At 37.8% G+C, this 25,116-nt stretch overlaps 1 protein-coding gene across 1 annotated transcript in view; it reads right to left on the reverse strand.

Annotated features, from left to right (window-relative positions):
• Positions 1-294: 294 nt before the first annotated feature.
• l(1)G0289 (lethal (1) G0289) overlaps positions 295-25,116 on the reverse strand; it is a 264,667-nt gene continuing 239,845 nt past the window's right edge. Inside the window, exons 8-9 of the mRNA XM_067148882.2 lie at positions 13,082-13,221; positions 295-1,011 (exon numbers count right to left, since the gene is read on the reverse strand). Coding sequence (XP_067004983.2) covers positions 943-1,011; positions 13,082-13,221 — 209 coding nt within the window. The 3' untranslated portion in view covers positions 295-942. The remainder of the gene's footprint in view (positions 1,012-13,081; positions 13,222-25,116) is intronic.

Genomic DNA, 25,116 nt, shown 5'->3' on the forward strand with positions numbered 1-25,116 from the left:
CACTTCAGTGACACCTAGGCTCTTTATGACTGCCGATTGTGGAATTATTAGGGGAAGAGATCCTACCAGCCTCTGAGCTGAGGACTCAACATAATCACGTAACTTTATCCCATTTACTTGGGGAATAATATCTAAATATTGAGAAGGTTCAAGAACATACGATATTATATTTTGCTGATTAAAATGTTGCAAGAATTAAAATAAAACTGAAGTTAAATATAACATGTCTGGACTTATTATAGCTTTCAAAATCCATATACTTCTGATATTTTCTGGAGTTAAAACAAAAAGGCAGAACTTATTGAAGATTTCTTTTAAATCACACAGGATTTTCTTGAATATCCAAGTGCACTGAATATTCCTGCATAAATTATATTCCTCGGTATACAAGGACATTGAACATCGTGACTTTTAGGAGTTAGTTCACAATCATTGCATAAATGTCTAGTAAAACTGAATTTCATAACAAATGAATTCTACATATATCAGAAATCATCAAATGATGAAATTAGAGATTCTGATGGCAACAGTGGGTAGCTTAATGTTTCAAGTCATCACATCTTCACCAATAACAAGTTAAAAGTCTACAAACAGGAACTATATGATCATCGGCTTCTATGATTTGAAAACGAGGAATAATATACACTGTATACTTTGCTGATACAAAGTTCTTTTAAAATGAAAAATATGCTGCTGAACAGAATTGCATAGATTTGGCTCTCTGTTGTGTGCAAAGTTCAGTTCATGTACCACATGAAGTATTCTGCTCCAGCAACAATATTCTTTGCCCAGCAATAATCTGCTTAATTTTCACAGTACAATGAGACAAAAATGACTACAGATTATTAATAAGGCACATCAATCTCACTTTGTGTCATGCGAAGGCAGTCGAGATTTAAAAAAACATTAACATAAAAGGTTGGCATAATAGTTATTCGAACATCACATATGAATAGTCGCTGCTGTATAACGTGCTTCTCCCCTCCTCCAACTCCACTGGCTAGGTCGGTACTGAAACAAACAAAAAAGAAATGTTCAAGATTTATTCTACAAGAAAATCCTGAAGTAAGCTTTCTTTTTAACAGGTGTTAAAAGGGAAAGGAAGAGTGTGGAGAGGGCCTGTTCATTAGGAAAACCATACCACACAATACAAACACATGATAAATAAATAATATGCGTAGATTTGGTTGTTGCATGAATTAGAACTAAGGTCAATTGAGTGTATTGACCATATGAAAGAACAGCCGACGATGAAACAAGGTAAGTTTTATGAAGCAGTGAAAGATGTAGTAGTTAAGGTTAACAAGTAAGGATGGTAGGTGTTAATGGGCTATTTCAATGGAAAGTTAATACAGGGGCATGAGGAAATAATGCAAAAAAAGTGGGAGAAGATGGTAAAGCTAATAAAGGCAGGAAGTGTTCTCTAAACTCTTATGCTAGTGAGGTTTAGCAGCTACTAATTCATTTCTCAAGCACAAGGCTACAACACATGGCAGGGTTTAACAAGTTTCCTTGTCGTCAGAACTGAGCAAAACCGATTGTACAGGGTGGACGAGTAGGTTTAGCATCAAATGCTATAGATAGAACTGTGTTAACAGTTCAGAATACATTTTTCTACACCAGGGGACGATGCAAATGTAGAAATATTGGGTATTCAGCCCGAAGACTGGTTTCAACCTCCACAGCTGTCGTAAACAGCCCAGGCGTCACTGAAGAAGCCTACTAGGGAAATGAGGAGTGAGGTAGCTTCCTGTTGCTTTCCTCATTGAGCCAGAAGTTGCTATTGCATATCAGTCTGCCAAGCCCACTGAAATGCATGCACCAACTGACCCTATGAGCGATATTTTCACACCAAAATGTGGAAAGAGTATTTTCATTGATTTCAGCATAATAGACTGATAATAGGAACTTTTGAAAGTAGAATCTGTGAAAATCCTCGTAATAGTTCACTAAAATCTAAAGCAGAGGTGCTCAGCTGGGTGCCCACGGAGGTTAGCCCAGTGTGGCGACGTAAATGCGGACAGCTAATGTAACAAGCATACACCACAGTGAAGCGAGAGAGCGAATACACTTTGCAGGGAATGGAGAGAGCACCGACATTCACTTGTGATTACGAAGCTTTCCTCCACTACTCAGCGAAATGCCGATTTGGGTGCAGTATTTAAAACTAAGCACTATAATCGCAAAAAAACTGACCTTTTCAGGATATTCCAGATTGATTTATACTGCACTCGATATAAACAGTTTTATTTTCTTATATTTATTCATTCGAAGAAAAATGACACATTATAATATTTTTGTTATTAGAAGATGATATTATAATGTATAATTTAAATGAGATCAACTAAAAAAAGAACATTTTACTCAAAATGTTCATTCCATTTGCTTGTCAACATTTCCATAATAAAAACTAATCCCGCTTCCAGCTCTCCAACCGAACACCATCCCTCTCTCCCCACCAGTTTAGTGCCTCCCTCCCTCGCTCCTTTCACTTCATCCCCTATCCTCGCAAATACAGCTGAGCCAGCTTCAAGTACGAACAGTGGAAGCGGGACCTCTAATCTGAGAAGGTCAGGCCATTCGAGAGGGCAATTATTTAATAAGTCTAAAGTTGCCTTTTCATTTATATTTCATCTATTAGCCCAAGCTTCTCACATATATTCATTTTTTCCATTACAGATTTGGATTTTATTTTATTCTTTTAAATTTTTTTTTTGCTAGGGGCTTTACGTCGCACCGAGACAGATAGGTCTTATGGCAACGATGGGATAGGAAAGGCCTAGGAGTTGGAAGGAAGCGGCCGTGGCCTTAATTAAGGTACAGCCCCAGCATTTGCCTGGTGTGAAAATGGGAAACCACGGAAAACCATCTTCAGGGCTGCCGATAGTGGGATTCGAACCTACTATCTCCCGGATGCAAGCTCACAGCCTTGGATTTTATTGATGGTTTTCACTACCGAGTCTCACACGCAACACTTGGCATTATTTCCTCTCGACTTCTGTTAACCTCTAGATTTTTCGAGCATGTGACTCCATGTTGCACATGTTTCTATACATTCTTTCTCATCGCATCTTTTAATAACATTTTTTTTTTTTTAATATTATCATGTAGTTTTTAACATTTTCACTGAAGATTGCTCAAAAATGAGCCGAAACATGTTTGATTAGAATTACTCTATCTAAAGATGGATATATATATATTGAATAGGATGCAATAAATCCTTTCCTTTGTAAAGTAATATTTTTGTTACAATCTACAAAGGTACAGGGTTTAAGCGGTACAAGCTAGGATTTACAATTCCTTCGATGGACACGACAAGATTTCCATTTTTAAAAGAAGTAAAATTCCTGTTATTCATCATCATCATCATCATCATCATCATCATCATTTCCTTATCCAGTTGTAGCCAGGTAGGGGCAAATATGGTTCCTCTCCACTTTCTTTGATCTTTCCACCACTCCTCCTCCAACACTGTGTCCCAGTCCAGGTTTCTTTCTATAATACTGTGTTGGATTGTGTCCTTCCATCTCAATCATGGTCATCCACGACCTCTCCTTCCTTATATTTGCATTTCCATAATTTTTTTGGCATTTTTTCATCACTCATTCGCTTTATGTGCCCAAACCATCTTAGTCGGCTCTTTGGCTCTTCTCTATTCTATCATCCCTTTGTTCCACTCCAATTTCTTCCCGATTTTCTCATTCCTTTTTTATTTTATTTTTTGCTAGTGGCTTTACGTCGCACCAACACAAATAGGTCTTAAATTCTTAAATTTGAACAGATAGGTCTTATGGTGACGATGGGATAGGAAAGGCCTAGGAGTTGGAAGGAATCGGCCGTGGCCTTAATTAAGGTACAGCCCCAGCATTTGCCTGGTGTGAAAATGGGAAACCACAGAAAACCATCTTCAGGGCTGCCGAACAGTGGGATTCGAACCCACTATCTCCTGGATGCAAGCTGACAGCCGCACGCCTCTAACTGCACGTCCAACTCGCCCAGTCTCATCCATCTTTGTCCAAGTTTCTGCTCCGTAAGTTGTTATGGGTAAGTAATCCATCCTGTTATTCATTTAGCAAAAATGTAATATAATTCAACAAGTTTACTGCTTGATTTTGCACAGTGTTGTAGTGTTGTGTGACTTTCTCTCTGTTCACTGAATTTCTGAAAATAGTATTTAAAATTTAACAGGCGCCCGATGATAATAGTTAGCCTCTAAATGGTGAGAGGGAGTTTCATCACGAGTGAGGACATAGATATTTAGGCCTACTATCCAAGATTTAAGTACAACAATGTAAATATATCCACCAGATAGAATATACAGTATGCCTTAAAATAAATAACTTAACTGATGTTAGTCGCGGTAAGCATAATGGGACTGTTGGTGAGTTTATCAGATAATTTAAACCCAAACAACCGCAACCCATAGCTTAGCCACCTTAACTATGTATTTCATTAGAAATAATTCTAAAACACGTGTTAAAACTTAAGTGAAAATTGTAATTCTTTACGTACATTATAAAAATATTTGAGGTTGTAGGCCTAACTCCTTATTGTATCCGGTCAAAATACATAAACTGCAAATAACTTATTTCATACAATGTAAATTGAAAATGACGTGGATTTCTGCCCTCTTTCTTTCATTATTTCCTGCCTCCACTTCAAACTCTGGTATCGCCGCAGTGATCGAGAGTGATTGGGAGAACTTCGCCCAACCTTCACGGCCCGTGACGTAGCCACGTCACTGTGGTTGAATGGCATACGCTGTGCTCATCGCCTGCCAGCCCGCCCACTTAGAGTGCTGGCCACCCGCGGGACGGAATGCCCAGCATGAGCACTTCTGATCTAAAGGAATTAAAAGATACACATGTTTATATGTTAGACATGCCGAAACTGAACCTTCAGAAAAGTGTAAATTAGTTTCATTGTTTAAATTTTGTAAGAATGTACTGTATTATATAGAAATAGATGAATTTATTTATGCATGTGAAAATTAGAATATTTAAGTCTCAATTCAGACTCTTGATTCTGGCACTGTCCTCCTTTTAAATTTTTTTTTTTTTAAAGAGGACAAAACTATCTATTTGCATGTGGTCACCCTAGGCATGGGTGAGTTTTCAAAGAGTAAAGAGTAATTATGATTAGTGGAAAATAGTAAATAAAAATTTAAACTGCCTATGGGATGAATTTAAAGGAGTTGTTAAGGAGTGTGAAAATAGGTATGTATCTTTAAAGATGGTAATAAAATTGAGAAAGACCCACAGAAAAATAAGGAGGTGGTGTAGGTTAGCAAAAACAAGTTTGAAGTGGCCAACTATCTTCAATTCATGTGTCAGAAATTTTTTAACCTAAAGGGTGAATTCTACCATGTCCAAAGAAGGAACTTGGATGAAAAAATTGTGACTTTTTGCAATTTGTAAGCCATTATTAGATGAAAATATTTGCCAAGTGCTATGACTCTTGGCATGGTAGTCACATCTATGATGTCACAGTTCAGTCAATCATTAAGTACATCGCTTCAAATTATTGAAGGTCAGCCATGATGAAACTATGTTGTCATCACCTGAGATTTAAATGTGTATTTAAAAAAGTGCACCCCATGGTTTACAGCAGAAAATTATCACATCACATAATGCATACTGACGATATAAATTTACCACAGAAATCACAATGAACCATTAAAATACTAGAAATTAAAAACGAAACAAAAGGACATGAGAGATCGCTTCAATACTGCTTGAGCCTTCGATCATTATGGAGCAATTTACAGCTCCCAATTTACAAATATGGGTGCATGTTTAACAATCAGAGAAGTATGTGCTAATGATATGAAACGATACTTTAAGCAGCAATGAGGCAAGATCCTTCCTTTATGCTTGCAAGGGACCCACCGACCCACCCAATAAAGTTAAAACAGACTAAATTACATTGCAAAGTTCACACAGTAGCAAGAGAAGGAAGTGGTGTGTTCAAATGGTTCTCATAGATTAACCCCTTAACTGAGCAGTGTTGCATTTTTTTTTTTTTTTTTTTTTTTTTACTTCAGATAATTTTTCATTACTAACAAAATGTTCAAATATTGTCAAAGGTTTGGGATTATTCCTAAAGTTAGCAGGAATCCTGCTATTGCCAGTAAAATCGAATCTGTTGCGCGGCCCTCCAAACGTAACCCAATCGGTCTGAATGTCTTCAATTTCTTCACAATCATGTCTGCCATCGTGGAATTCATCACTCGATTCAGATGAATAATTGTCACTTTTATCTTTACTTTCATCACAAAGCAAGAGCATTCGCTCAATATCACTGCTAAATTACTTTATTACACATGGGGGTTATAGCACGTAAGCCATATTGCTGACCACATGGAAAATGTGTGCACGGCTGCATGAATTCTACATAGAATACGATATTCCATGGAAATGCAATGTAGTACTTTGTTGCAAAATAAGGCGAATAGATGTCGGTAGTATCTATAAACTTCTAATGCTTATAAGCGGTTGACGCTGAGAAGGGCTTAATCCAGAAGGTTATTTTGATATCCACTGCACGAACTGCCGACATTGTCTACCAAGCTAGGCAGCATACTTTAATTTGAAAGCACTCGCAAGGTTAGTTTCATCGTGCTTTGTTACACAATTAAACAAGACTTAAAACAATGTACATAAATCCACCTTCAATCTATGAATCATTCGTTAATTAGTTAACTACACAATACTGCTACTGAGGTGCGCCTTCGGGTACAGGTACAACTCTACCACTCTTACTGAACAGTCATGTAATACTGGAGCATTTCTTCACCCTTCTAAATCGTCCTTCCACTGATGATGAAGACTTTCTTTGCAATGTGCCTCAACAGCCTGAACAACCATGGATGGCAGTTTTGCCAACTTACCAAGAATTCAGTGCAGCTCTCAACTGTCTGAAACCCAGAAAGGCACCTGGCCCAGACAACATCCCTCTGGAGTTAACAATTAAATTGAAATGAGATATATAGTGGTTCAACCTTTTCAATACAAATAGAATTAGAAATGTAATGTTATTTTCCTAGTTGATTACAAGCGGTACTGTTTCGACCACTGTTCAGGGTCATCAGCTGATCACTTAAAATATTAAAAACAATGCAAATCCTTCACCAGTTGCAGTTCATGAAGCACTATAACACTTAATGAATTAGTACTGCATGTTGAAAGTTCCCAAAAACCTGAAGAAGTCTAGGATCAATCACATAAATGAAGCAAGAAGTAAGTTCTTGAAGAGCAGCAGGACATACGTGCTGACCGGCACTGCGCTTCCAAATGTTTATGAACTCGATGAAAAAATGAAATAGTTCAAGGATCAAGCCTGTAAACGCTGCTAGGCGCAAAACTGTACAATACAGTTTAATATACTTGATTATAGAAATATATATTCATGTTTATAGAATCTCGTATGACAGATTCTCTAAGTTTGGAGATGATAATAGTGTTATTTGTTTTACGTCCCACTAACTACTCTTTCACGGTTTTCGGAGACACTGAGGTGCCGGAATTGAGTCCCACAGGAGTTCTTTTATGTGCCAGTAAATCTACCGACACGAGGCTGACGTATTTGAGCACCTGCAAATACCACCGGACTGAGTCAGGATCGAACCTGCCAAGTTGGGGTCAGAAGGCCAGCGCCTTAACCGTCTGAGCCACTCAGCCCGGCTGTTTGGAGATGAATAGCTGACTGGAGTTAATTCAAGCTGGTGGTCAATCACTCAAAACGAAGATTTTCACTCTCATCCTCCAAATTCGGAAAGTCAGAGAAGTTCACGGTGAACTAAAAAATGCTACTATCGTCACAATCTTTACGAAAGGTGATTGCAGTGTTTGTGGCAACTATTGCGGTATGTTACTAGTATCTACTGTAGGTAAAATTCTCGCAGGAATCCTGCTTAACCACCTCCAGGTTATCTCAAATCAAATCAAATCAAAATCTCTTTATTTGCAAATGAGGTGTCTACCTCGGTGGCAAATGGTACACTAAAATACATTATTGTCAAGCACTAAATATTAAATTAACAAGAGAAGAAAATTTTTCCTATAATACAATATTATACAATTTACGCTAACAATGTTTTCTATTAAACACACAGCTCATCCTTAATAAATTTATATTGTTTACAAAATTCAACTTATAATATCTCCTGTACTACTTACAAATTTTGTCAACTGATATACAGTATGTGGAATTACTTCAAATGATACTATACAACTGGTATAACATTAATATTTACATTGCATTTATTTATTTACTTTTTTTTTTTTTTTTTTTTTTTTTTTTTTACCCGTTCTGGATCCTAAGTAGCATAACGACCTGCTGCGTCTTAACCAGAGCCCCTTTTGCCACCACTTTTCAGAGTTCCTGAAGGGCCTTTACAGCTACCGTAGCGGTCCCAGGGCCCTCGAAGTCCCCACTGTACTTCACCCCTACAGGCAGTCCCCTACTTTGGCTGTCCAAACTCCTTAGACCAGGGGATGGAATTAATTTATTCACACACATTTTTTTATTTACAATAACCTGCACTGGTCGAATGCCCTCTAACACTTCATTTATTTTCTCTGTTGCTGTTTATTCTCTTCTTGAATATCTGTACAGATTTTGGAAAAGGATCAAACACTACCCCTGGTAAACTGTTCCCTCTTTCACACCCTTCCCAATGAATGAAAATTTACCCCAATCGCTTCTGCTAAAATTCCTTCTAATTTTATATTTGTGGTCAGTCCTGCCGATATAATTATTTTCCAACTGAAGCCTCTCACGGATATCTCCCCATGCTTCTTCTCCTGTATAGGCTCTATATAATCCTATAAGTCTAGTTTTCTCCCTTCTCTTACTTAAAGTTTCCCACCCAAGTTCCTTTAAAATTTCTGATACACTACTCTTTCTCCTGAAATCCCCTGTTACAAATCTTGCTGCTTTCCTCTGCACACTATTTCTTTTATTAGGTATTCTTGGTGAGGATCCCAAACACTGTTTGCATATTCCAATAATGGACGAACCATACTCAAGTAACTTTTCTTTTAATTCTTTGTTGCATCCTTTAAGTAGCCTCGTTATGACATGTAATGATCTGTATGCTTTCCCAACAATGTCGTCAATATGACCCTTCCAGTGCAAATTACTTTCAAATCTCACACCTAAATATTTGCACTTGACATTTTTGGGATAACTACCTCATCCAAAGTATATTCAAATTCAGTTTTAAAGCTCCTGTTTGTAAAAGTTGTAACAGTTGATTTGCCTCCATTAACCTTCATATTATTTTCTTCAACCCATTGTTGGATACTTTCAAGGTCCCTTAGTAATTCTGAACAATCCTCAATGTTGTTTATTTCTCTATAAACAATTATGTCATCTGCATACAATCTTATTTTTGATGTTATATTGTTCCCTAAATCATTTGCGTATATTAAGAAAAGTAACGGACCGATTATACTACCCTGTGCAATTCCCTTCCAAACTTTCTCTTCCTGAGATACATTATTTCCTACTTTGACTTTCTGAACCCTTGAATTTAGAAATGCTTTTATCCAACGTGTAACCCTTACGTCCAATCCTATTCCCTCCAATTTCTTTAATAATATTCCATGTTCCACTCTATCAAAGGCTTTGGAAAGATCTATGGCTATGCAATCTAACTGACCTCCTGAATCCAACTGATCTGATATGTCCTGCTGAAATCCCACCAGTTGTGCCTCACAAGAAAATTTCTTTCTAAATCCATACTGGCTCCTCATGAACCAATTTTTATCATCGCATATCCCTCTGATGTACTTCGATATTAAACTCTCCAGAATTTTACAAACTATACTGGTCAGGCTGATTGGTCTGTAGTTCTCTGGTTTCCTTTTATCACCCTTTCCTTTGTAAATTGGTATTATTATAGATTCCTTCCATTCTTTTGGTATTATGCTATTATTTATGACATAGTCAAAGAGAAATTTTAAATAAGGCACTATGTACCACCCCATTGTCTTTAATACCTCCCCAGTAATTTGATCACTTCCTGCAGCTTTTCCTTGCTGAAGCAGTTGGATTTCTCTGAAAATATCTTCGTTTGTGAATGAGAAGCTTCTTGTTTCCCTCTGTCTGTCTCCCTCTCTATCTTCTGTTTCGGTTTCCAACTCTTGACAATCATCTACTGAATCTCTAAATACCCTACTAAATAGGTTTGCTTTCTCAGTATCTGTTAAATAGTGTTCACCCCCTTCTCCCACCATTGTAGGAATTTGGACTCCTTTTCCTTTTTGATTCCTGATATATGAATACAGCTTTTTCCATTTCCCTTTGTGGTCATTACCCACTTGAAGTATGCCATTCATATAATTCTCTTTTGCTTCCTTTTTCACTCTATTCAGTTCCCTCATTAGCTGTTTTCTAGTTTCTCTACTCTCCCTACCCTCTTTGATTTTCCTGTTTACTATTCTACATTTTCTTTTTAATTTTCTTATTTCCCTTGTATAATAAACAGGGTCTGAGGTCATTTTACCCTTCTTAACAGGTACAAATCTCTTCTCTCCTTCCCAAATAATTCCTTTAAATTTAGCCCAGAGTGTATCCACGTTACTCCCTTCACTTATCCAACAACTGAATTGTAATTTAAGGTAAGTCCCAAATTCATCAACTTTAGTTTTTCTGTACAATTTCTTGTCTTGTGTAACCCTCTTATTAAGCCTTTTTGGTACGAGTCCTACATCCATTATTACAGCCTTATGGTCTCCTATTCCTTCAATTACCTCAGTTTTATCAACAATTTCCCATGGTTTAACCAAGAATACATCTAGTTAGTTATTGAGACGAGTCGGTTCTTGTACTACTTGTGTAAATCCTCCCTCCCAAATTAACTTATTTGCCAGTTTCTGTTCATGGGCTTCACTTGCAGCTCCTTTCCATTCAACTTCAGGCAAATTTAGATCTCCCCCAATTATTACCATATCATTATTATTGTTTTTACGAGTATAATCTATTATTTTTTCAAAGATTTCCATGTCTCTTTCCTCTCTTCCAGGCCTGTATGTTCCTATAATTCCCACCTCCTTCATATTATCACAAACTAATTTTATCCCTAATATTTCATCCCTTTCATCGGTAAACCATTCATGTGAACAGTAAGTTTCCTTCACCAGAATAAACACCCCCCCTCCCTTTTTATCTCCTCGGTCTCTACGATAGACTGTGTACCCTTCTGAGAGAGTCCTCCCAGAGTCCCAGTGTCGAACTTCTGGAGGCACAACTGGTCTGATCTTCTGTGTAAGGCAACTTCAGGAAAAAGGCACAGAGCAACAGAATCCTCTCTTCTTAGTCTTTTATGACCTGGAAAAGGCAGTACTGAAAAACTTTGGCTGTCCTCAGCGTTTTGTTGATCTGGTTCAGGCCCTCCATGATGGCATGGCCGGACAGGTTTGCCATCAGAATAGGATCTTGGATGAATTTCCTATAACTCATGGACTGAAACAGGGGTGTGCGCTTGCTCCAACACTATTTGCTTTTTATTTGGTTGCCATGCGACATGAATCTTCTACAAACAACTCAGGTGTGAAGGTTAGGTATCATTTTGATGGAGGGATTTTCAACCTAGCAATGCTTTGTTCCCCGAGGCTCACCCAGATTACAAAGGTAACCAAAATGCTCTATGCGGATGATGCTGCATCACCTACACTCACACCAGAGGAATTGCAACAGTCAGTTAACTGCTACAAGAATGCATGTGATAGTTTTGGTCTCACCATTAATGTTCAAAAGACCAAGGTCCTGGCACAACCTTCACGAGGCCCAACCCTTCCACATTTCAACATCTCCATCTCAGATACTCCACTAGAGCAGGTAGACCACTTTTCGTACTTTGATAGTATCCTGTGCGCTGTAACTGTGAGCAAGATATGGAGTAGAGAATTAGTGCTGCTCATGCAGCATTTGGACGACTATCACACTGAGTGTTCATTAATAAAGACCTGATCGTGAAAACGAAACTCATGGTGTACCACGCTGTTGTCATCACAACATTGCTGTATCGTTGTGAAACTTGGACCCTTTACACACGTGACTTGAAAAAGCTTGAGCGCTTCCACCAACGAAAACTTTGATCCATCCTTAGGATCAAAAGGGAAGACCCATGTTCTTGAGAGAGCGCATGACAAGAGCGTAGAATCATCTATTATTGGTCATCAGCTTAGATGGATTGGCCATGTCCATCGGATGAATGATACCAGATTTCCACGCCAAATCCCGTATGGTGAACTTCATTCTGGCACCAGACCTTGTGGAGCCCCCTCATGAGGTGCTACAAGAACCAGCTTAAGCACACTATGAAGATGGCAGGTCTCAATCCACAAACCTGGGACATACTTGCTCAAGAGCGTATCATCTGGCACCGGGACCATCCCTGTTGCTGTCAATCTGTTTGAAGGGGAACGGCACAGATGTAGAGGCCAGGAGAGAAGCATGAAAACTCTGTGCAGCACAATCATGTCCTCCAACAATTCTGTGCAATCTGTGTGGACGCTTGTTTCATGCTAAAATTGGTCTCTTCGACCATCAAAAGTACATCCACAGACAGAAGTGAATTTTTGGAAGAAGTTAATTACTTGGAAACAAGTTACAGCTGCCGCCAACGACACAATGTGTATATACGTGCCATTAAATAAATATCAAAACAGTAACGGTATCATTACCACAACCACTTGGTACTGGCGACTTGGAACTCCAGCTAATCACCGCCCCTCCATTTTCGATCCTATCTAATACAATACTTACACTAAAATTCTAAACTGCACTAACAAGTATCTTAATTATAACCGGTAAGCTAAAAACACAGAACCAAGGTTAAAACTAAATACCTGTTAACTACCTTGTCAACATAATACCTCATATTCTCTTGAAGCCTTTTTTATTTTCTTAAATTAAATTTACAATGCTACAGGTACTGTATTGATTATTTAAAATAACTTCAAATAACCTTGGTTAAGACAAGGTTTCAGTAACATATGTACTGACAGTATAGTCGTCTATGACAGACAAAATTATTACACAATGCAAAAAAAAACAGAAGTAAGAGCCTCACCTTAATAAGGAACTGTCCCGATGCTGTGTGAGGGTTTCGATAAGCATATAATACCCACAAGCTTACAGACAACAGCATCGCCACTAGGAATAGTACACCAATAACGCTGGATACACTCACTGATCCAGGCTCCCTCATATCTGCAAAATTAAAAATGACATTAGTTGGCTGAAAAATAAAACTCATCTCATATGAAAAAAACAAAACAGAAAGGAACATGAGAAATATTCCAAAGGATAAAAGAAAAAGAAAATGCTAGACAAGCATCCTTCCCATTCTTCTTCTTCTTCTTCTTTTATGACCACATAGGATCACTTTAGTCAGTCCGTCGTTCAGGTCTCTTTGAAGGGATTGTTCGGGCTTTGCGGTCCTCCCAGTACTTCTTCAGACGCTCCGATCTTCGTGCCCTTTCCTCAGTTGAAAATGTGCGTGTTGTTGGTTCGTTTTGTGTAAGGGTAAAGCGGAGGTTTGTATTCTTGAGTTTTGTATTCAATTTTATCTTATTTTTGGTGTCTTCTGTTGTAAGGCCTATTTCCTTCAGATCCTCTCTTACTTCTCTGATCCATTTACATCCTGTTGTGGTATTTTTTGAGACGAGATTGTGTTGTACTAGTTGTTTCAGAAGTCTTGAGTCCTGCATCCTCATGATATGTCCAAAGAATCCCAGTCTCCTCTTACGCATAGTATCTGTAATGGGTTCTAGCTCTTTGTACACGACTTTGTTAGGTATTAACCGCCACTGTCCATCTTTCTGATATTTTTTGTTGATACAGGTTCTTCCAATCCTCCTTTCAATTTTCTGAAGTCTGTCAGTCTTTGATTGTTTATTCAGGTAAAAGAGTGTTTCTGCTGCATATGTAGCTTCCGGTTTTATAACTGTGTTGTAGTGTTTTATTTTTGAATTTATTGATAGACATTTCTTTTTGTAGATATCCCATGTTAATTTTTGTGCTTTAGCTAATCTATTTGTTCTTACTTGGATTGAGATTTTTTCATTTAAGTTATGTGTTATTACTTCTCCAAGATATTTAAACTGAGTTACTATTTTGATTTTATTACCATTTATGGTGACTTCTTTTAGCTGTGTTGGTTTTTGGGGCATAATTTCTGTTTTTTCAAATGATATTTTGAGGCCAATTTTATTTGCAATGTTTTGAAGTTCTGATATCTGGGTTTTTGCTTCTTTTATGTCCACTGCTAGTAATGCTAAATCGTCAGCAAAACCCAGGCAATTTGTTTTGATTTTTCGGCCAATCTTTATTTTGGGGGGACATTTTCTAAACCATTCCCTCATTACCATTTCTAGAGCACAGTTAAATAATAGTGGTGAGAGCCCATCTCCCTGCCGTAGTCCAGTTTTAATTTCAAATGTCTCTGATGTTTCACCCCTAAACTTCACTTTTGACTTGGTATTGGTGAGAGTCAATTTTATCATGTTTATTAATTTGGGGTGTAGTCCAAGGTGTCTTAAAATTTTAAACAGAGATTCTCTATGGATGCAATCATAAGCTTTCTTGAAATCTACAAATGTTATCACCATATCTCTGTTTCTTCTCCTGTTATAGTCCATTATCAACTTAAGACTCATGATCTGATCAGGACAGCTCCTCCAGGGTCTGAAACCTCCTTGATATTCTCCTAGTTCTTTCTCAAGTTGTAAACTTATCCTATTAAGGATGATTATTGAAAATATTTTGTATGTTATGTCTAGGAGAGAGATTCCCCTGTAGTTATTAGGGTCGGTTTTGTCCCCTTTTTTGTGCAGAGGATGAATGAGGGCTGTTGTCCAGTGTTCTGGTAGTTCTTCTTTAATCCAGATAGAGACAAGTTGTTGATGGAGGGCAACTTTTGCTGAGGTTCCTGCATATTTCCAGATTTCCGCAAAGGTCTGATCTTCTCCTGGCGCTTTGTAGTTTTTTAATTTATTCAGAGCTTGGTAGACTTCCTTTATTGTGGGGGGATTGATGTTTTCTGGTGATGTTTTTATCGGGGTGTTGGTGTCCAAATGAAGGAGTTCTGTAGGTTCCTCACAATTTAAAAGCTTGTTGAAATGTTTAGCCAGAATTTCTGCATTGTCTTTATTGTTATGGGCCAGCTTACCATCTTCATCCTTCATCAGTAGGGTCGGGGGTTCATATTTTTGGAGCTGCTTTCTGAAGGTTTTGTAGTAGTCCCTTGATTTAGTTTTACTGAACTGTTCTTCAATTAACTGCAGGGTGTCCTTATGATGTTGTCTTTTTATTCTTCTTAAGACTTGGGTAGTTTCTTTTCTCTGTTTTACTAGCTTTTGATAGGATATTTCTGTCTTTTGGGACTGATGTAATAGCCATGCCTGATGTCTTTTCTCCACTGTTTCATCACATTCACTGTTCCACCATTGGTGTTTTTTACGTGGTTTAATTGGAGCTAGGTCTTCTGCAATTTGTTTAAGGTTGTGTACTAAGTCTTCAAGTTTGTCTGTGATTTTTATTTTTTCAGTTGCTTTCTGGTAATTTTTGTTGTTGATTAGCTGGGTAGGATCTATTTTTCTTTTAGTTTTAAGGGCTTGCTTTTGTTGTCTCCTCTGGGGAGTGAGTTTAATTTTAATTTTAACTACGTAGTGATCTGAACCTGTGTCTATTCCTCGGAGGACTTTGACGTTATAGATCTCTTTGTGGTGGTATTTGTCCATGCAGACGTGGTCCAGTTGCCATTCTCCTTTAGTGTAGTCAGGGTGTTTCCATGTTTTGAGTTTTTGAGGTTTCCTCTTAAAACATGTAGATTTTGAGATTAAATTATGGTTTCTACACAGGTCAACTAGTCTCTCTCCATTTTTATTTGTTTTCTTGTGTGCTGGCCATTTTCCGATGATGTCACGGTATTTTCTTTCTCTGCCTAGTTGAGCGTTGAAGTCACCTATTAATAATTTTATATGGTGTTTGGGGATGTTATCTATGGTCTGGTCCAATAGGTCCCAAAATTCTCCTGTTTCCTCCTGGTCTTTTGAGGAGTTGTTTTTATCATTAGTGGGAGCATGGGCATTTATTATAGTATAGATTTTATTAGATGCCTTTAAGGTGAGCGTTGAGAGTCGTATCCTTCCCATTACTTAAATGCAATAAATATTGGACGTGTATGTGTGCCTACAAATTCTATTCTATTTTAAAATAAAATTTTAAGGGTCCGACTCGTTGGCTGAATGGTCAGCGCACTGACTTTCGGTTCAGAGGGTCCCGGGTTCAATTCCCGGCCGGGTCAGGGATTTTAATCACTTCTGATTAAGTCTTCTGGCTCAGGGACTGGGTGTTTGTGTATGTCCCAACACTCTCCTCTTCATATTCACACAATACACCACACTACCAACCATCACAGAAACATGCAATAGTGATTATATCCCTCCATATAGGGTTGGCATCAGGAAGGGCATCCAGCCGTAAAACAGAGCCACATCCACATGTGCGACCCCACAGGTGTTGGAAAAGCGGTAGAGAAAGAAGAAGAAATTTAATTTTAAGGCACGTTCCCCATTCCTTTTCTTGATAGACAAGTCAAACGGCTAATACAATTAGCTTCAATCTTTACGGCCTCACTTTTATACTCAGACTTGCTAAGCCATGTTTGTTCAACTCTAGGCTTGAAGAAACTAGTGTACACCTGCGTGGTAGACACTGGCCCTCCGTAGTTTGCAGTGTCAAAAGTTTTTCTGCAGTATTTCTTTTTTTTTTTTTTCTTTTTCTATTTGTTAACCATCACTGATGAATCTTTTAAGAGAAACTTAATAATAAATAGGGCTTGGATGTTTAAGACCTAAAAATAGCTCAAATAAGCAATCAAATATGACCTCAAAAGTGACAAAATATGACGTAAAACGTACAAAATATGACCCGAAAATGATTAATCTAAATATGGCCATTTTAAAATAAGTTATAAATCGAAATGGCAATTCCTTTGATGCATACTGTATTTGTTAACCAAGTTCTTTATTCTTACTTTCATATTAATTTTCTGAATATACATGTTTAACAGTTATTCACAGTATATTGTCCTCGATTCACTTATCAAACATTTGTGAATACATACCTATCAAGTACTAAGTTCGCTAATATTATCAGATTGCACAACATTTTAAAAGTCAAAACATGTTTGTATCCTTCATTGGTGGTTTGAAATACGAAGAAAACTAGAAATCTATCAATTTTTTAAAAATTTTTTGGAACGTTGAAGCCCAGATTACATTAATATTTCTCAAACGCGTTAAAGTTTAAACTGAGCACCACGAAACGAATTAAGTAGATGTCTTTCGATACATTACGGTAGGGCGGCTCGGCATATAGTGCAAATTCGCATGACATTTTTATTCTTCTCCGCGGGTGGTATTGAAGTGTATGGCAAGATTCATCTTCAAAGCATCAGGCGCAAAAAACCTCCGATTATCAGTTAACACATTCTTGTAAGAAGAGAAGCCCCTTTCTACGTCACAAGACGTTATTGGTGCATATTTAAATAATATTAAATCACTGCTGTCGAGTATGCACTCATCTTGAAATGTACTGGTACCTTCTTCTCTAAGAACATCATTTATTTTGCACACACAGCGAAAACCGTCACTTTGATCAAGTACATTTTAAAGTTTCCATTTTACACTGACTCCAACTATTCCACGTGCTTGTTGTGCTGAAAGTTCAACACTTCTCATAGTTTCAATACTTGTATGAATGTCTCAGCTAGCAACTTCTAAACGAATAATTGCACTCAATATAATTCCAAAGTTCGACTTAATATAATGCCAGACTTTCTGACAAACTGTAGGAAAACAATTCCTGCGCAATCTTGATAGAAGAGGCAGAGTATTCCATTTGTATTAACTACAGATGTGATACGGAAAAGCAGTTTTATAAATACTGGTTCTCATTCGGAAAGCTGACGATTTTGCACAGCTACAGCTGTCGTCAAAGCGCCGAAATATGACCAAAATATGACGTTTCTACGAAAATAGCTCAAAATATGACCTTATGACACAAAATAGCCAAAATATGCATTTATATGGCAAATAAAAATCACTTAATTGTGACTGTAATCACCTGATTTGCACCAAAATCAAATCAGACAAGAAAATAGAGACAAAGAAAAAATGAGACTTTTCCTAAACATCCAAGCCCTAATAATAAATAATAAAGGGAAGTGTGCTGTCACCTCTTTTGTTTATTATGGTCATGGACAAAATTGTGACTGAAACAAAGGAAGCCTATAGAGATAAAGAGATGAAGATACTGCTAGTTGCAGATGACGTTGTGATCTGGGGAAAGAATAGCAAAGAAGTGCAACAACTAGATGTACTGAACAAAAAAAATTGAGAAGTATGGCATGAAAATCAGTACAGATGAAAATAAGGCTATGGTGATGTAGAGAGGGAAAGACAAGGAAAGGGCACTGTGAAAATTGGAAGTCAAAGTCTGGAAATTGTGGACAGCTTTAAATACCTAGGAAGTGAATTAATGCATGGAGATTAGCAGGAGGGTACAGCAGGGCAATGCATTCTACCAAAGTGTAAGAAAACTTGTTTGGAGCAAAGAAGTACTAATGAAAAATAAAGAGTTAATGTACAAAATGTAGTATGTACCCATACTGACTTATGCAGCTGAGACTTAGACTTTGACTAGCAGGCAAGAGAGTAGAATTCAAGCCAGTGAGATAAAATTCCCTAGAAGTATGATAGAAAAGACCAGGGGAAGACAGAGTGAAAAATGAAGATTTTAGGAAGGAAGCTGGGATAGGAAAGCTAAATGAGAGAATTGAAAAGAATAAACTAAGGTGGTTTTGACATGTAAAGAGGTTGGAGGAGAATAGAATTTCAAGACAGATGCTGGAGGCAAAGTGCAAGGGCAAGAGAGAAAGAGGAAGACCTAGAACAAGGTGGATTGAATCAGTTAAGAAAGGCATAAGAAGATGAAATTTAGACTGGAACAAGATTGTGAAAGAGGAACGGTGGAAGGAAAGAGGAAGATGGAGAAGTGCCATAAATACCCCAACCCGGTAGGAGCTGAATAAGGGCAAATGATGATGACAATTAATTAATAATAAATAGTATACTATGCCAATAATTTTCATGTAAAAATAAGAAGTAAGTTATACAGATCATATTGTCTACCCTAGAACTATTTTTCCACTTACATTTTAGTATTCAACTTACAAATCTCATTTTTGTCCCATATTGGGATCAACTCAACTAAGGTTAGGTTGAATGGCGAATCCCACCTTCCAATACTTATTTGCTTTTTATTGCCAGCCTATGTATGTATATAACATAATCCAGCTTAAAATCTAATTACAATATTAAAAAGTACATTAGTTCAGAAACATGCGTAAGCCATCCACGACTATCTCTACAACCCGTAATTTTAAACTCTTGATTTTGCTAAAGCTTTCAACTAACACAGTTCATTCTTGATTGCATTTGTAAACTGGATCTTACCAGTTGCATATTTGCATATCCTGTTTTCGATTTCTGAAAACTTTGCTTTTTGTGTGAAAGATCCACAGCAGTTACTGCTTTTCTGATCAAGACAAGCCTATTTTTTAAATCACTTATAGAACTCCCATCCACATTTTACTTTCTTCACACAGTACACTAAACTATTATATTTTGCTCATCTATGTCACTTGTAATATTTCACTTTCATTTGCAACATTTTGAGCGCCATAGCACTTTGCGTAATTCAACCACACATCATATTGTAAATTATATATTCATAAGGTTCTAGCTGCTTAGAAACATGTTTTAGGATTTCATCAAATATTGTGTATGTTTAAATATGGCTGATGGTGACCCCGAGTAGGGTTGAAACTAGTCCCATGTAATGTAAATAACATTGTAAATACAACTATGTACTGAAAGTTGGAAAACTCTCCTGTTTATAATTTATATGTTATCTCAGTTCAATACAGACGAACAACATGAAGTTCATAACCCTTAATAATAATAATAATAATAATAATAATAATAATAATAATAATAATAATAATAATTGTACCGGGTGGTACACCTCTATGCTGCACGTTTAAATATCGCACCAATTAGAACTCCTCTACTGGAGAAACACTGAACTTGGAACTAGACCAACTTAAATATTTTTTTTCTCAGAAGATCTCACTACCGTAAATTTTGTGATTACAAAGTTGCCAGTACTGCGTAAATTTCAACTTTTTGTTTTCCATTGGTCAAGAAGTGTGGACATTCTCTCATAGATGTCACTACAAAAACTATGATCATGCACCCTGGTGCGAAGTGAAAGAACCTTTTTGAAGAAATTTTGTATTCATAAGTTTTTCTTTACTAAATTTTGTTCATTAATTTTTGGGTTGGCAATATTTATCTTTTTTGAAGTTAGCCAATCAATAATTTCTGTAATTAATTTTTAGCCAATCCCGTATTTCTTCTTCGATTTTTTGTGTAACTGTTTCATGTAGCCAATAAAAACCTGTGGGTGTGTCTTGATTATTCATGAAAGGTCTTGAACTTTCCCTGAGGGTTTATAAACTGCGGATTTTCACGTCTCTTGGCCACTCCATCAACGTCTAACTAAGTGTGGGTATGTGAAGCAGGAGGCGGGAGGTGCCTCTTTCATCAGGCAGCTGCTCTTCAGCAAGGTAATGGCCGGTTAACTTCCTATTTCTTGCTAGCTTAGCAGTTTAACACGCGGGAAAGGTCCGAAACTTTAATATGTAACCAACTTCTCTAAAATGTAAGTTCTGCCGGCTTATGTAAAAACCTTATAAATCTGTAACTGTAATTCGGGGATAGGGAGTGTTTTACCCTCTCGAGCTCCCCTTCATTTTGGTTTGAGGTGACTACGTTTTGTAACTGGTTTTCTTCCTATCTGTCTTAAATTATTCTTATACGAGTCACCTCCATAGTTTGGGAATAGCCCCTGTTTTTTCGGCCTAGTGCCAGTTAGGTTTTATGGAGTCACATTGAGGAGTGCAAGTTTTTGCCTCCTTTCATTTTGGTTTCGGGCCATTTACTTAACCATTATTCGCGTTCCATAAAGGCCCAATAGGTTGGGTACAAGATACCCCTGTTTCATTTTTGTAAGTTGTGCCCTGATGGTAAGTAATTGTAAGGTTATTATGGTGACTTGAAAAGGCTTGAAAAACAGTGTCAGCTCTTTTCGAGTATGTAAAAGTGCCCATGGGAGGCCTGATATTGCAATTTTTGGGAGCAAATGCTCCAGGTATTAGGGAATTTCTGCCCTTTGGTAAATATGTGTTTGTGAGCTGAGAGCTCAGAAAATGTAATGTGAGGGCTTGAAGCCCAAGTTCTGTTTATACCACCAATCTTATCTTTCCTAGACTTAATTTTCGCTACTTGGACCTATTACATTGTTACTTGTTGTATCTTAAAAAAAAAAAAAGAGAGAGAAAAATATAACCTTGTTACAGTTTTAAATTAGCTTTGATTTTGTAGTTATACCCATTCAACCCGGCACCTTCTTTCACCTTTGCTGATCCACCAACCACGGTAATAATAATAATAATAATAATAATAATAATAATAATAATAATAATAATAATAATATTTGCTTTACGTCCCACTAACAACTCTTTTACGGTTTTCAGAGACGCCGAGGTGCCGGAATTTAGTCCCACAAGAGTTCTTTTACGTGCCAGTAAATCTACCGACACGAGGCTGGCGTACTTGAGCACCTTCAAAGGATCGAACCTGCCAAGTTGGGGTCAGAAGGCCAGCGCCTCAACCGTCTTGAGTCACTCAGCCCGGCAGATCCTTGATGGAATTACTAGCTTGGGTGTTAAAGAATTATAAAAAAATATTATACAAGGCTTGGAGAATTTCATTATCAATAACTGCAGATTTATAGTTATGATTGATATTGGTTAAGGATTGAACTGCTGCCCATACATCCTTTGAGGTAATTTTTTTTTTTTTTTTTTTTTTTGCTAGTGGCTTTATGTCGCACCGACACAGATAGGTCTTATGGTGACGATGAAATACGAAAGGCCTAGGAGTTGGAAGGAAGCGGCCGTGGCCTTAATTAAAGTACAGCCCCAGCATTTTCCTGGTGTGAAAATGGGAAACCACGGAAAACCATCTTCAGGGCTGCCGACAGTGGGCTTCGAACCCACTATCTCCCAAATGCAAGCTCACAGCCGCGCGCCTCCAACCGCATGGCAAACTCGCCCGGTAAGAGGTAGATGTAGTTAGAGGAAATAAAGGATTTCCAAGCTTCTCTGAGTTTGTTATTGAATATTTTATTCATGTTTGCACTATGTTTTTTAATTCTGATATAATTTTGAAAGTTTAGGTCACGTCTATATATTCTGAACAGGTTCTTCCTAGTAATGATCATTTGGTGACATTCCACCAATGTATTTTTAGAAGTTTACTGAAGAATTGAGGTGTATGTACTGATAATTGATGATATTCGTCAAGATATTTTGAAATAAGGTTCATCAATTGAGAATATGGTTTGGATGTAGAGTCACAATGATTAATGTTTTAAGATATAAAGGAGTAGAAGGAGTTTTTATCAAAATCTTTAAGCTATTGAGTGTAACATATATACTTACTGATGGAAGTATTAAGGCAAGGTTTACTTATGCCAACTGTAATAAAAATAGTATACTGATCACTCCTATGAGTGTCTTTAAGAGTTTGCCATGTGCTTTTATGAGCTAACAATATACTACAACACACTGTTAAATCTACAGCACTAGGACCTAGGGGGTTAATCCTGGTTGGGAATCCATGATTCATGATTATTAACTGATAATATTCTCAATGCATCTAATTATAACCTTTTGATGTATTTGCAGAACATCCCCCGACCAGTATGGTGGGAGTTATAGTCTCCAACTATTATTAATGAATGAAATCCTGAAGAATAGTTGAAAAAATGAGTTCCTCTCTAGTCTGCTGACATAAATTGAAGGACGACAATAGACATTAACCACAGATATGAGACAATGTGATTCCTAGTGCACATGTGATAATTTATATGTAGTTTTCAGATTGTGTTCCAAAAGCCTGGATTAAATTCCAAACCTCTCCGCAGTGCTCATATGGAGCGAGGGCATGTGATGGTATTGATGGTGATTTGACCGTCGGATGGGGACGTGAAGCCTTGAGCAGACCCCTTGGTGCTATTCGACAGGAGTAGGCTCTGTATCGGCACTGCCCTCTCCCTACTATCACATGTCACGTCATTCATTTCATCTCGCTAACTCTTCTAATGAGGTTGACGTCAGGAAGGGCATCCGGTCATAAAAACACGCCACGACAGATTCATCTCACCTAATACCCGACCCCGTAGAGAAACGCGACAATAGTTGGACAAACAATGTGTGTATATCTAAGTGATTTTAATGGAAACTAGCTGGTGTACCCATGCTTCGCTACGGAATTCTACATTGTATACGGAATTCTAGTGTATACGTTGTGAGCAAGATTGTATTAAATTGCATAGTTCTTAACGTTACCCTAGAAATGCGACCACCGGGCGAGTTGGCCGTGTGTTTAGGGGTGCGCAGCTGTGGGTTCGAGCCCCACTGTCGGCAGCCATGAAGATGGTTTTCCGTGGTTTCCCATTTTCACACCAGGCAAATGCTGGGGCTGTTCCTTAATTAAGGCCACGGCCTATTCCTTCCCATTCCTAGGCCTTTCCTATTCCATCGTTGCCCTAAGACCTATCTGTGTCGGTGCGACATAAAACAAATTGTAAAAAAAAAAAAAAAAAAAAAAAAAAAAAAAAAAAAAAAAAAAAAAAACCGAAACGCGACGGGGAAGTCACCAAACAATCTTTTCTCATATGAAGACTGAGTTAGGGAATTTTCACTACAATGTAGACCCTCTTGCATACCATCAGTTAGTAGGGAATTTTCACTACAATGTAGACACTCTTGCATACCATCAGTCACAATCAGATTAGGGAGTTTTCATTATAATGGTAGACACTCACTCTCCACCTGCCTTTCACATCCTCAGAAAGACTGCTTAGTGGTTTTCCGAACTGAAATGAACATGCATTACAATGACGTCAGTAGGAATGGAGCGATTAAAAGCAATGCTTTCATGTGATATACTCGATCAAATGAAAAACCACACATTTTCTCACTTTTAACGAACAGCACTATACTGCCGAACTAACAGTCCAAAGTTCCAGAGCTGGAATGACCAAGCCGCAGACAGCCGTGGTTCGTGAACACACTTCGTCTTTTTTCAGTGGGGAGATGGTCGAATAGTGGAGACTTCCAGGGCAAAAACTATGCCCTTTTACTAATCTGTTTCCTAGAGAACCCGATGAGTTGAAAATATTAATTCACTACACTGGCGGCGGAAAAATCTGATTTGGAGGCAAATTTTTCCTCCAAGCCAGAGGAGAAACACCCTCTTCACTGCTAACCAGTGTGTTACGTACCAGCTGTATCAGAATATGTATGAACCAGAGGAATGGCATGCTAAAGAAGAAAGTTTTCTAGCTCCCTGGCTATTTCCCGCCAATATTCAGTCAGGCTATAATACTCGGTACGCAGCAGTAATCCCATCTATCGTAGTTAAGAAGCAGCATAAGAGACAAATAACATCACAACAAACAATGGTCAATGTAATGTTATTGTTGATCAATGTTATGCGCTTTCGATGTTGTAGGCCTTCACATTTACTTTTCTTCCAACTGAAATACCACTCTTATCACAGTCGGTACGGTAAAACTGAATAAAACGTAAATGATCGGAAATAGTATTCTCTGTAACTTTGGTTATGTAGTACATTTAATAGGACCAAATAATAGGTTCCTTCCACTAAACTACAATTTCATCCAGGGTGAATAAAATTGTTTATATCTTAGACCAGGGCCTCTCAGGGTGCATGCGCGTGGTGCATGCACTGTGCACGGTGCAAAAGACGACTTCGCTTGGTTGACCAGAGTGCAGACCCCCCACTCCTCTTTCCCTACACCTGCCTCACCCGTTCGGCCTGTCTCCGCGTTCCTCACCTTCACTGCTGTTTCTTCCCCACTGCGAAATGTTTACGTGTGGTGAGC

Source organism: Anabrus simplex, chromosome 6, assembly GCF_040414725.1.
Source record: "Anabrus simplex isolate iqAnaSimp1 chromosome 6, ASM4041472v1, whole genome shotgun sequence".
Taxonomy (NCBI): domain Eukaryota; kingdom Metazoa; phylum Arthropoda; class Insecta; order Orthoptera; family Tettigoniidae; genus Anabrus; species Anabrus simplex.